Source organism: Podarcis gaigeae (genome assembly GCF_964106915.1).
Source record: "Podarcis gaigeae genome assembly, chromosome: 10".
Lineage (NCBI taxonomy): Eukaryota > Metazoa > Chordata > Lepidosauria > Squamata > Lacertidae > Podarcis > Podarcis gaigeae.
Genome location: NC_139686.1, coordinates 9,231,758 through 9,245,815, shown reverse-complemented (window position 1 = coordinate 9,245,815; position 14,058 = coordinate 9,231,758). Strand labels below are relative to the sequence as shown.

Genomic DNA, 14,058 nt, shown 5'->3' with positions numbered 1-14,058 from the left:
AGCCGCTGAGTGACTTACAACATACTGTAATACAGAGATTTTTTTTCAATTACTTTTTTTTTTAAAGGAAAAACAAAGTGATCTCACCATATTCTCCAGGGTCGCCTCTCTCCTTTTGGTTCCTTAAATCGTTTTACTGTAAAGAAAGACAAACATTTCAATGGCTGTAGAAAGGGCAAGGGGGCGGTTCTGTAGAAGAAGAAGAAGAAGAAGAAGAAGAAGAAGAATGACTTATTATTTATACCTCGCCCATCTGAATGGGTTTCCCCAGGCACTCTGGGTGGCTTTCAGCAAAATATTAAAACACAATAATTCATCAAATGTTAAAAGCTTCCCTAAACAGGGCTGCCTTCAGATGTCTTCTAAAAGCCAGGTAGTTGTTTATTTCTTTGACATCTGGTGGGAGGGCATTCCACAGGGCAGGCGCCACCACCGAGAAGGCCCTCTGCCTGGTTCCCTGTAACTTGGCTTCTCGCAGTGAGGGAACCGCCAGAAGGCCCTCGGAGCTGGACCTCAGTGTCCGGGCTGAACGATGGGGGTGGAGACGCTCCTTCAGGTATACTGGGCCGAGGCTCTTTAGGGCTTTAAAGGTCAGCACCAACACTTTGAATTGTGCTCGGAAACATACTGGGAGCCAATGTAGATATTTCAGGACCTGTGTTATGTGGTCTCGGCAGTCGCTCCCAGTTACCAGTCTAGCTGCCACATTCTGGATTAGTTGTAGTTTCTGGGTCAACTTCAAAGGTAGCTCCACGTAGAGCGCATTGAAGTAGTCCAAGCGGGAGATAACTAGAGTATGCACCACTTTGGTGAGACAGTGCGCAGGCAGGTAGGGTCTCATCCTGCGTACCAGATGGAGCTGGCAGACAGCTGCCCTGGACACAGGATTGACCTGTGCCTCCATGGACAGCTGTGAGTCCAAAATGACTCCCAGGCTGCGCACTTGGTCCTTCAGGGGCACAGTTATCCCATTCAGGACCAGGGAGTCTGGCTGACCACCACTGCTGGGCCACTGGTCTAATCCAACAGGGTCTTATGTTCTTAGTGTCAGCCAAAAGGACAGTAAACAAAGATTCAGTGATAGGTCAATATTTGCTTCAGGGACTTCTGGCCTCAAGGATCACATCCATAAAGGACAAATTGGCTCTCCATCACAGCCTTTATTGTTCCTTCTGGTCCAAAACTGAGCTGGTTTTTCACCTTTAAAACTTGAATGCTCCCTTGGTTGTTTACCATGCAGATGATCAAGGGACAGAGGAGGCATCGGGAAAGGTTTTAAAAAAACACACCCAAAAAACCCCAAGCGCTGCATTAATTTCTAGGGGGACACATACCAGAGGCAAAAACAGGTGAAGGTATTAATGAAAACTACCACCAACAGGGCCTCTCCAGCTCACCATAAGGCCCAAGATGGTTAACCCTGGGGAAATCGCTTGACCTCCCTGTAGTTAAAACCTGCTGCCACTTCTGCCTTCAGTGGGAAACATGAACGGATTGTGTCCCTTCTGCTCTTTGATATACTTTGAATGGTTTGGAAATAGCTGCCAACATAGACTGAGGTAGCTATAAAGGGTATAAATAAGTTAAACACTTGCAGAAACCTTTGTTGGTCTCTGATGAATGGTCAAATACATTCCTGCTGCAAACAGCTTGGTTGTTGGGAGGTGAAGTTATTTTGATTTTTTTAAAAAACATTATTGGAAATTTTATTTACAACATAACATAAACCCCCCACCCCCCAATACAGAAATCCACCCTCATTAAACATGAACATAACATACAATGAGCATAACATACAACAATACAAACAACCAAATAAAAGACTTCCTTTATCCTGTATCTGGCCTCTTTATTTACTTCTTACAAGCTGTTTCCTTTATGAATAATTATTAAGATTTTTCTAATAACTTAAATATCCACAAAGTCTCCTGCAGACATTGATCGAAACAAGTCCAGGTATGTATTTTAGGGCACTGATTTGTGAAGTATTCTCTGTGTTTTCCCCATGCTTTTTGAAACTCTTGTCTAGTGTGATCTCTAATTGCCTCTCTTAATCTAGCCAGTTCAATATGCTCTAACAGTTTGTCTTGCTATTCCTTTTTTTTTTTTTGGCACAGTTTCTTTTTTCCAGTTTTTAGCAATTAGGATCCTTGCCGCTCCTGTGGAATAGAGGAATATTTTCTGATCTTCTCTTACTATACCTGTGTCCGTTATGCCTAGTAGAAAAGCTTCTGTATTTCTCATAAAGTTATACTTAAATTTTATTTCATAAAGTTATACTTAAACATTTTTTTAAGCTCATCATATACTGTGTTCCAGAAGCTTTTGATTTTTTCACAGGTCCACCAAACGTGTATAAGTGTCCCCTCTGTTTTACCACAAGGAGGTGTAGTTATTTTGAAAGCGGCTTCCTTCTCTCAGGGTGTGGCCCACCCTGGTCCTGCGATGTCTGCGATCTGTATTTAGTCCCTCAACACACACCTCTTCCTTCCTTCCTTCCTTCCTCCTCTTCACTTGTCTCAGCTATGCTTATTCTTGGCAAACCTCTAGCTTCAATGGAGTTGCACCCAAGTAGTAGGGCTGGGCAATATATCGATGTATTGTCCTTATCGTCATCTTGATGTCATACTTATTGACCTGGCAATATATCACAAATCGTGATATGGGTGTGTTTGTGTAGTATGCAAAAATCACAATGTGGGAAATGCCTCTACACAGCTCCATCCTTATTTCAGACATGGCAATATTTAAAATTTGAAATATCTGAAATACTTTATTGTCACTTGTACAACTTGTATACAGTGAGATTACACGTGCAACCCCCACTCAGCTCTCTCAGTCTTAATTCCCCTTGTTTACTCATACTCACACACCAAAACTGAAAGTCAGTTGCCCTGTTGTTATCTTTTCATTCAGCAGCCTAATAGCCCACGGACAGAAGCTGTTCTTTACCCTGTTGGTGCGACTAATCCTGCTTCTATATCTTCTGCCCAAGGGCAGGAGACCAAGGAAGTGCCGGCCAGGGTGTGAATCATCCCTGAGAATTTTCCTCACTCTCCTGAGGCAACGTTCTTCCATGATGTCATCCAGCAGATTCATGGGACAGCCCATAATATTTTGTGCTGTATTCACCACCCTCTGTAGGCACTTCCTATCAGTTGATGTCAAACCAGCGTACCACACCGTGATGCAGTATGAAAGGACACTTTCTATTGTCGACCGGTAGAAGGAGATCATCAAATGTTGATTGACATCATTCTTTTGCAACACTCTGAGGAGATAGAGTCTCTGTTGGGCTTTCTTAACCACCTGGGTTGTATTTATTTGTATTTATCAGTATATCGCAGTGTTGAAAACCAGATATCGTCCAGCCCTACTGAGTACAGATCCTTTGGCATGATGCGGTGCCTCTCTCATCATGAGTTAGACCAGCCCCGCATGTCTGGCATATGTGTGCACATGCAAGAGGTTGTATGAATGTGTTGTATGCATGAAAGTGTTGACTGTGTCAAAGATAGCAAAAAGTGCTGTGTGTCTGATGTACGTGTGACAATACAATACGATAATCTTTATTCTCATTGTCCCATACAGAACAATGAAATTGTAAAATCTACATAAGGCATTCAAAAAACAAGCCTACTATCCCAGCCATCCCAACCACAAAAAACTCTGATACCCCATTTTTAAATACAATATACTCCCATGGAGACTACCTTACACTGCATTTAAAACCCAAATCGCATTTGGATAGAAACTGTTTCTCAGGCAGTTAGTCCTAGTCTTTATAACCCTGTACCTTCTTCCAGAAGGCAGAAGCTGAAAGAGATCATTTCCGGGGTGCGCACTATCCTGTGCTATCTCTGCAGCTTTCTTATGGCACCTGGAAGCATAGATTTGATCCAAGGTGGGAAGAGTGCACCCAATTATTCTCTCCACAGTCTTTACAACTTTGGACAGCATTGGTTTTTCCCTGACAGTGCAGCTCCCAAACTACACACACAGACCATAAGTTAATACACTCTCAACAGTACAATGCCATCAACAGGTCCTTTGAGAGATTGTTGTTCCAGAGGATTGCCCATAGGGGAAGAACAGATTTTCCCTCAGATTCTTCTTATGCAGGGATTCTTTGGGTCTTATTGCGATTGCACTGGCTTTTGGTTCCTTTTAACTCCCTCCCATAGGACTAAATGGGAACCCATTCAGTTTTATGGCAGAAGCCACAGGAAGCTGGTTTCACTAAGCAGCATTCTGCTAGCAAACCAGGGTGAGGAAGTTTGATCAGCCTGGAAGCGATGAACCTGGTTCTTAGCTAGCCAGGAGATCTGAGGATAACATACACACAGACACAGATCTTCTCTTACTGGAAAATGACACAAAATACAGTTGTTGAGGGTGATAAGATGACAACTTTGAAAGGAGGAGAGTTAATGATGTGCACCCTTGTTGAGCAGGTCTTGTCAGGCCTCATTAGATTTAAGAGAGTTATCAGAGACGGTGTAATTATCACAGGCAGTAAAACGGCTGCATTAAAAGATAAAAGGGAGTATGAGAGAGAAATAATTAACTGCTTAATAGGGCATTAATTCAGAGATGGCTCTGCACTGGAGAGCGCCAGCCAAGATTATGGGAGCTTAAGGGGGCCATGGGATCCATTTCATTTTGCCTGACCTAAAAAGTTATGGGGGGGGGGCGTCGTCAGATGCACATCAAAGCAATTCTGGGATGCCGCTGTGTAATCAGCATCTTCAACGGAGGGCAGAGTGAGGACAACACACACACTTGAAATTTGATGGTTTCAGATGACAAGTGGTATTTCTTGTATATGTTTGAGAGGGTTCTGAAAAACTTAAATCAGGATGTTGCTGGACGACAACTCTAATCATCTTTGAAGGTATTAATTGTTGTTATTATTATTTTCCTTGCAGGTTCTTGTAGGAACAGAAGAAGCATCCTTATACCAGGTCCAATCCTTAGTTCTGCCCTGCACTCCTTTCAGAGGAATGGCAGAATGATGGTTTCCTTGCAAAGTTTTAAAAAGCCTTTAGTTTTATTTAGCCTTATTCTATGGGCCACTCCAACTGGGCTTAGTTTTTCCTTGTTTTGGGGGGACATGATGGGTGCATACTGTAACATATCACTGCTGCAATTAAAAGACATTTGTGATTAGTTTATACCAGACTCTCCACTCATCATTCTGCTTTGTTAGATGTTCTGCAATGTTTCCTCAATATTTCCTCTGTTGGCTGTTCTGCAACGGTTTCTGCATTATTTCTGTATGGAGCGGCACTCTTGCACAACAAAAGCAGGACCAAAAAACCCCCTCTAGTCAGAACATTTGTGGCATGAAAGGTCACAGGATTTTAGCAGGAAATGACAGGACGCACACTTATTACGAAGAAAGCAGTGCTACCGCCTTGGAAAGTCTACAGGTATGAATGGGATTAAAAGCAGTATCGTAGATCACTGCCACATAACATTACGAGCACAAATCATGATGAATGTTCAATAAAAAGGACATCTGGAGAGGCCGTATGTGTACTTTCCTATTCTCCCTGGGACCCAGTGTCCTTCTGTGAACCATTTAAATTCATTTCAGTCACAACTCTGAGACGGCGGCACTTTGTTTCTGCTTCAGCTTCACCCAACGAGGTGAAATTTCAAACCCAAATCTTCAAGTCTGCGTAGAACAGGACTGTTCACTCTGCAGTGCCTACTTAGTCCATTAACACTAAGCTGCAGTTTAACAAATTAACTACAAGTTGTCCCACTGATGATAAAGCAAACCATGACTTCTTTTTCCAAAGTTTGGTTTGGTCTTCCAATGCTCTTGCCTCTTGTCTCTGTGGCTTGGTGAACATCTGGGGTGGGGTGGCCAAACAAATTGTGTTTAAGGCAGGGAGCTAGATCTACAAATGATACTACACAGTGTTAGAAACTTAGATATACAAGGTAGGTACCAAACAGCTCCTTAAACCAAGGGTGAAGTTGACAAAATGGAAAATCTTGGGCAAGATGGCTCTACAGTCTTTTTTTCTCAAATGATGCACTGAAAGTGACTGATTCTCAATTAAATACTCCAATACTTTGGCCACCTCATGAGAAGAGAAGACTCCCTGGAAAAGACCCTGATGTTGGGAAAGATGGAGGGCACAAGGAGAAGGGGATGACAGAGGACGAGATGGTTGGACAGTGTTCTCGAAGCTACCAGCATGAGTTTGACCAAACTGCAGGAGGCAGTGGAAGACAGGAGTGCTTTGTGTACTCTGGTCCATGGGGTCACGAAGAGTCGGACACGACTAAACAACTAAACAACAACATAATATGTTTGTTTAATGTTCTGGTTTGTGTTTGTAAGTATTGCATTTATCAATAAAAGTTAAAAAAATAATAATACAACAGCACTCTCCTCTTTCCAGCAACTGGTACTCAGAAGCACTTAATGCCTCTGACTGCGGAATGAACGAAAGGAAAACACATGCAAGATTTGGATTTCTGCGCTTATCCACATCTACGGCTCAAAAGAGAGCCCTCCGTCAGGGACATATGCAGACACAGGACTTGCCCGCAGGGCCCTGGCCCACTCAGCCGATGAGCTAGCCCCCTCCCCTCTTTGCATTCTTAGCTTCACCAACGCTGCTCATCCAGATGGCTGAGTTTTGTAGAACAATGCAAGGCAACAGACTCAGCAGCTGCGTGGCAGAGTCCCAGGAGCAACACATGGCAAGACAAACAGCTAGGGTGGACCTGGTGCATTTGGCAAAAGAGCACCTCGCAAAGCAAGGAAAAACCCGGGGGGCTGGGGGGGGGAGAAACATTTAGGATGCTTAGATAATAAGCAAAGTTTACAATCCAGGTTTAGGATGCATACATGCCCTAGCTGTGAGAGCAACTTATCTCCTCACTTTTGTCCCCTTAAAACAGCAACAGCTCTTGCTACTTACAAGTCCAAGCCTTAAACAGAAGCTGAGTTTCTAGGCCTCTTGACAGACCTGAATATGTGATACCTCCAGAAGATTCCACCATGGCCCTCAGTTATTAAAACAGAAGCGCAAGAGAGTAACTTTCATGTCTGGGGAGAAGTTGGGACTGGCCCAAGAGATGTCATTACATGCTAAGGTTACCCTTTAGAAGGCCAGGGGTACATAAACCATTTGGAGATTTCTCTTTTTCTGATAAGTGACTAATAAAGTCACATAAATTAATAATAATAACAACGTCAGGCCAGAGCCCATTAGGACAAAATTAAGGCACCCTAATATTCAGTCAGACTAAGATGCAACATCAAAATTCCAGCCCATCAGTCCTTCATCAGTCTAACCTCAACTCCTCAACCAGGCAGGCCAAATCGATCTGGAATACTGTGTCCAGTTCTGGGCACCACAATTTAAGAAGGATATTGACAAGCTGGAAGGTGTTCAGAGGAAGGCAACCAAGATGGTCAAGGGTCTTGAAAGCAAGACTTAAGAGGAACGGTTGAGGGAACTCAGTATGTTTAGACTGGATAAGAGGAAACATGAGAGGAGATATGAGAGCCATCTTCAAATATCTCAAGGGCTGTCACATGGAAGATGGAGCCAGCTTGTTTTCTCCTGCTCTGGAGGGTAGGACTCGAACCAATGGCTTCAAGTTACAAGAAAGGAGATTCCGACTCAACATCAAGAAGGGTTTTCTGACAGTAAGAGTCATTCAAGAGTGGAACCGTCTCTCTTGAGAGGTGGTGGATTCTCTTTCCTTGAACCTTTTGGGTAGCCATCTGCCATGGATGCTTTAGTTGAGATTCCGGAATCGCAGGGGGTTGGACTAGATGATCCTCAGGGTCCCTTTCAAATCTACAATTCTATGATTCTAGCTTTTCTAAATACTTGCATAAATACACACTGCTTTTTGTTCAGGAGTACCATCACCTTTTTTTGAGGCAACGGCAAATCATTTTGTGTTGCCACCGACAACACTCCGATCAAGAAAGGAATTACCAGCACTTTTCTTTGAAAATCCCACTGACTGCTAGATTAACTAAGAGCACTTTTTTGATTGATTGTAAGGTTTTTAATGATTTCATCAGACTGATATTTAGCAGGGTAGGGAACCTCGGACTAAATATTTTAGTCCGAGGTGCAAGATGGCCGGAGGATGGAGCAGCAGGCAGGTGGATTGCAAAGAGTCACTCTGAGGAGGGATAAAGGATGGGGGGGCCAAGAGAAGGCCACTTCAAGGAAGGTAGGTTGAATGGCCAGGTGTTGGAGGTGCTTCTCAAGCATATGGGATTTCGGTACATCCGACTTTTGCCTTTTGCTGCATCTTCTCCACCGAAAGTGTCCTTTCGCAAGGATCCACAGAGCCTTGCTGTTGGGAGACTGGGATTCTGGCAACATTCAATAACTCAGCTGCTGTCCCTGAACAAACTAACTACCTTTGCAGGATAAAGGTAAAGGGACCCCTGACCATTAGGTCCAGTCATGACTGACTCTGGGGTTGCGGTGCTCATCTCGCTTTATTGGCCGAGGGAGCCGGCGTACAGCTTCCGGGTCATGTGGCCAGCAGGACTAAGCCGCTTCTGGCAAACCAGAGCAGCGCACGGAAACGCCGTTTACCTTCCCGTCGGAGTGGTACCTATTTATCTACTTGCGCTGGTGTGCTTTCAAACTGCTAGGTTGGCAGGAGCAGGGACCGAGTAGCAGGAGCTCACCCCGTCGCAGGGATTCGAACCGCCAACCTTCTGATCGGCAAGTCCTAGGCTCTGTGGTTTAACCCACAGCGCCACCTGTGTCCCACCTTTGCAGGATAGGTGAGGGGGAAAGCAGAAGAAAAAGAAGGGAAGAAGAACAGAAAAAAAGAAAAAAAACAGAGAGAAGAAAGAGGAAAAAAAGAGAGGGAAAGGAACAAACAAATAAAAACTAGAGTTTTTGTATCAGCATTGTGAGGATAGGTTTTTCATTTGTCTGTTTGCTTGTTTCCGAACATATACTAAGCAAAAGAATGAAAGATCATTACTCGCCTTCTTTCTCCCAGATTCTCTCCTCCGCCACCCTAAACCTCACAATATCTATGATACCAGTGTCTCACACTAAATGCAACTGACCCGTAGAAAGGACTCTACGAATTGAAAACAGAGACGTTGCAGGTACCCTTGTTAACTACGGAAATCCTTTAATAAAAACAAATTAAAATAAAAGGTGGAGAACAGAGAGGGTGGAGAATAGAGGAACAGAAAAGGAGGAGAGAAGAGAAAAGGGAGAATGAAGAAGGGGGGGGAGGAAAAGACAGAATCGTAGAACGGTAGAATTGGAGGGGAACATCTAGTCCAGCCCCGCGCAAAGCAGGAACCTTTCTGCCCAGCGAGGGATTCGAACCCAGGACACTGGGTCTTTTGCAGGAAAAGAGGGGAGGAAAAGGTAAAAGGATAAAGGGTCAGAAGGAGGTGTAAGGCAGGCAGGCAAGGACTCCACTTACGCATGAGGGTGCTGAAGGCCACCACGGCCAGCAGCGCCTGAACCAGCACCCCGAAGCGGTCCAGCAGCGCCCCGTTGTCGCAGCCGTGCGGGCGACTCTTCGACTGGGTGCCGTTGGCGCCCGGCAGTCGCTCGGGCAGCGGCGGAGAGAGCAGCGGGCTCGCGGGCGCGGCAGGGCGCAGCAAGAGCGCCATCCTGGCCGGCGGAGCCTCCCCGACGAGGCGAGCGCAACGCCGCGCGTCCGCCTTCCTCCGCCCCGAACAAAGGCTGGCGCTGCCGCGGGCTCAAACGGGGAGAGAGGCGGCTCCTGTAGCTGCTTCTCCCGGGAAGGGGCCGGGCGCCAGGGGGCAGCGCCCCCGCGGGGGAAAGGAACCGTCGAAGGGGGAGAGCGAGGGGTCAGCGGAGACCCTTAGACGCCGAGGGGTGGGGTGCTAAGACCATCTGGGCCCCTAAGACCAGGCAAAGGTGAATCCTGGCCCTCCAGCTGTTTGGGACTACAATTCCCATCATTCCTAGCTAGCAGGACCGATGATCAGGGATGATGGAAATTGTAGTCCCAAACATCTGGAGGGCCGGGATTTGCCTATGGCTGCCTAAGATCTTACTCCAGCGGTTCTCAACCTGTGGGTCCCCAGATGTTGTTGAACTACAACTCCCATCACCCCTAGCTAGCAAGGCCAGAGCTCAGGGATGATGGGAGTTGTAGTCCAACAACATCTGGGGACCCACAGGTTGAGAACCGCTGCCTTACTCCTTTAGCTGACAGCTTGGGCTTTACCCTCCTCTCCCAGCCTCTCCCTCCATCCCCGGAGAGCAAAGCAGGGCTGGGAACGTGGCCCATCCCATCAATAAAATCAAATGGGGACAATAAATGGGCAGGGAAGACTTATGGGTGTTTTTTAATTTTAAAAAAGTTGCTATAGGAACGCAGGAAAGGCCTGCCTTATAAGGAGGCAGACCACTAGTCTGTATATTGTCCCCCTGCTTATTTAACTTATATGCAGAATTCATCATGCGAAAGGCTGGGCTGGATGAATCCCAAACCGGAATTAAGATTGCCGGAAGAAATATCAACAACCTCAGATATGCAGATGACACAACCTTGATGGCAGAAAGTGAGGAGGAATTAAGGAACCTCTTAATGAGGGTGAAAGAGGAGAGTGCAAAATATGGTCTGAAGCTCAACATTAAAAAAACTAAGCTCATGGCCACTGGGCCCATCACCTCCTGGCAAATAGAAGGGGAAGAAATGGAGGCAGTGAGAGATTTTACTTTCTTGGGCTCCATGATCACGGCAGATGGTGACAGCAGCCACGGAATTAAAAGATGCCTGCTTATTGGAAGAAAAGCAATCACAAACCTAGACAGCATCTTAAAAAGCAGAGACATCACCTTGCCAACAAAGGTCTGTATAGTTCACGCTATGGTTTTCCCAGTAGTGATGTATGGAAGTGAGAGCTGGACCATAAAGAAGGCCGATCGCCAAAGAATGGATGCTTTTGAATTCTGGTGCTGGAGGAGACTCTTGAGAGTCCCATGAACTGCTAGAAGATCAAACCTATGGATTCTGAAGGAAATCAGCCCTGAGTGCTCACTGGAAGGACAGATCCTGAAGCTGAGGCTCCAATACTTTGGCCACCTCATGAGAAGAGAAGACTCCCTGGAAAAGACCCTGATGTTGGGAAAGATGGAGGACGCAAGGAGAAGGGGACGACAGAGGACCAGATGGTTGGACAGTGTTCTCAAAGCTACCAACATGAGTTTGACCAAACTGCGGGAGGCAGTGGAAGACAGAAGTGCCTGGCGTGCTCTGGTCCAGGGGGTCACGAAGAGTCGGGCATGACTAACCGACTAAACAACAGCAAATAGCGAGGCAGACCACTAGTCCATAGGCGTAGCCAGGATTTGGGGGGGGGGGCGGTGAGGCTTTTGTTAGGGTGGTGCAGACAGATGACAACAACAATCCACTTAGAAGTCGATTTGGCATGTAAGTGGTATATGAATTTAATAATAGCAATAATCATTCAATTGAGGATCATGAGGACTGGAATCTTACTTGATATTTAAGTGAAGGGACTGTAGCTCAGTAATAGAGCACATGCTTTGTGTGCACAAGGACGCAGGTTCAACCCACAGCCTCTCCAGTTTGGCCTGGGAATATCCCCTGCCTGAAACCCTAAGCGGCTGGTGCCGCTCAGTATACAGAATTCTGAGCTAAAAGGACCATTAGTCTGACTCTTTATAAGGTAGCTTCCTATTCTCCTAATCAGAGAAATGGCTTTTATGATATGAAAATTTGCAGGACTTCAAGCAGGAAGTTACAGGATGTGTGCCAATTGGAAATCAAGCAGTACAGTGGTACCTCGGGTTACAGACGCTTCAGGTTACAGACTCCGCTAACCCAGAAATAGTACCTTGGGTTAAGAACTTTGCTTCAGGATGAGAACAGAAATCCTGCTTTTAAAGAAATAAACAAAAGATAAAAACTCTAAAAAGGAAGAAGCTGGTTAAGGATGTAAAATTGGAGGGGTGCCCCCTAAATTTGGTTTTCTACTATAAACCTTCCCATTCTTTTTCCTGCACTCCTGCAGCAACAGCTTTTAGGATGCCCTTGTCTCTAAGCCATAGACGTCTTCTTGCTTTACACAGTGACAGAAGTTTCCTTTTGGTCTCTCGACAGATCCATCATGCCTTAACTCCAAACAGACGTCTGGCTTACATTCTCACCGGTTCACGTGTCAAAACAATCCCATCTCAGCCCGTGAAATACAGGATTTCCTTTGCTGAAGGAGAAATATCGTTCTGGGGACCTGTTGGCCACTTGGACCTTTGCCAGAGAGTTAGTGTGACGCGGCAGCTAAAAAAGCCAATGCAATTCTGGGCTGCATCAATAGGAGTATAGCATCTAGATCAAGGGAAGTAATAGTGCCACTGTATTCTGCTCTGGTCAGACCTCACCTGGAGTACTGTGTCCAGTTCTGGGCACCACAGTTCAAGAAGGACACTGACAAACTGGAACGTGTCCAGAGGAGGGCAACCAAAATGGTCAAAGGCCTGGAAATGATGCCTTATGAGGAACGGCTAAGGGAGCTGGGCATGTTTAGCCTGCAGAAGAGGAGGTTAAGGGGTGATATGATAGCCATGTTCAAATATATAAAAGAATGTCACATAGAGGAGGGAGAAAGGTTGTTTTCTGCTGCTCCAGAGAAGCGGACACGGAGCAATGGATCCAAACTACAAGAAAGAAGATTCCACCTAAACCTTAGGAAGAACTTCCTGACAGTAAGAGCTGTTTGACAGTGGAATTTGCTGCCAAGGAGTGTGGTGGAGTCTCCTTCTTTGGAGGTCTTTAAGCAGAGGCTTGACAACCATATGTCAGGAGTGCTCTGATGGTGTTTCCTGCTTGGCAGGGGGTTGGACTCGATGGCCCTTGTGGTCTCTTCCAACTCTATGATTCTATGATTCTAAAAGCTATTTCCCTCTCATCTTAACACTGACGTTTCTTGGCAGTAGCGGCGGCACAGGTATTTGGGTTTGGGCTGAGCGGATGCTAAGCCGGTTTCTGTGCAGACTCACACACAGTTTTTCTCCAGCCTGCATTCAGGCAAGCAAGGTGCATTGCCAGACTTCAAGGCAAAAACACTCAGGCAGGGCCAGTGCATGCTGGGCAGAGTCTGAGGGCCGGACAGAGTGACTTAGAGGGCCACATCCAGGCCTGCGGTTCCCCACCCCCCTGCAGGGTTGTTGTGAGGAATCCTAGAGCTGTAGAGTCAAGCAGAGATCTTTTTTGTGTGAAATATTTTTATTTTATTTTACAACTATAAAATTATAAAAAATATAACATACTCCCACTATTAAAAGGGACACGGGTGGCTCTGTGGTCTAAACCACAGAGCCTAGGACTTGCCAATCAGAAGGTTGGCGGTTCGAATCCCCACGACGGTGTAAGCTCCCGTTGCTCGGTCCCTGCTCCTGCCCACCTAGCAGTTCAAAAGTACGTCAAAGTGCAAGTAGATAAATAGGTACCACTCCGGCGGGAAGGTAAATAGCATTTCTGTGCACTGCTCTGGTTTGCCAGAAGCGGCTTAGTCATGCTGGCCACATGACCCGGAAGCTGTACGCCGGTTCCCTCAGCCAATAAAGCGAGATGAGCGCCGCAACCCCAGAGTCAGCCATGACTGGACCTAATGGTCAGGGGTCCCTTTACCTTTACTATTAAAAGATTCCTCTGAATTTCCCCTCCATAGGTCCCGTCATCAAACCTTCTCTACTGCATCTTTTTCAATAATCCATCTTTTATACAACTCCATTATCTCCATAGTTCTTACTACATTACAAGTGTCATTGCAATCCTGCTAGTGTTTCCATGTGCTTACAATGGTCTCCAAGATAACTTATACTTTCCCCCCATTCTTTGTTGAAGTTTTGGTCTTCTTGGTTCCTGAGCTTTCCGGTCAATTTTGCCATTTCGGCATAGTCCAACAGTTTAATTTGCCATTCCACTCTGGTAGGGACTTTATCTCATTGCGAGAAGCAAAGCTACAGGCAACCAGGCAGAGGGCCTTCTCAGTAGTGGCACCAGGCCTGTGGAACACCCTCCCACCAG

The 14,058-nt window shown here is 45.9% G+C and overlaps 1 protein-coding gene across 1 annotated transcript in view; it reads right to left on the bottom strand.

The window, feature by feature from the left end:
• The window catches only part of LOC310825845 (store-operated calcium entry regulator STIMATE-like), a gene marked incomplete at its 5' end in the record, with an annotated part of 46,856 nt that extends 37,210 nt beyond the window's left edge, over window positions 1-9,646 (bottom strand). The window contains 2 exons of the mRNA XM_083699667.1: window positions 88-136; window positions 9,454-9,646. Coding sequence (XP_083555793.1) covers window positions 88-136; window positions 9,454-9,646 — 242 coding nt within the window. The remainder of the gene's footprint in view (window positions 1-87; window positions 137-9,453) is intronic.
• Window positions 9,647-14,058: the final 4,412 nt, after the last annotated feature.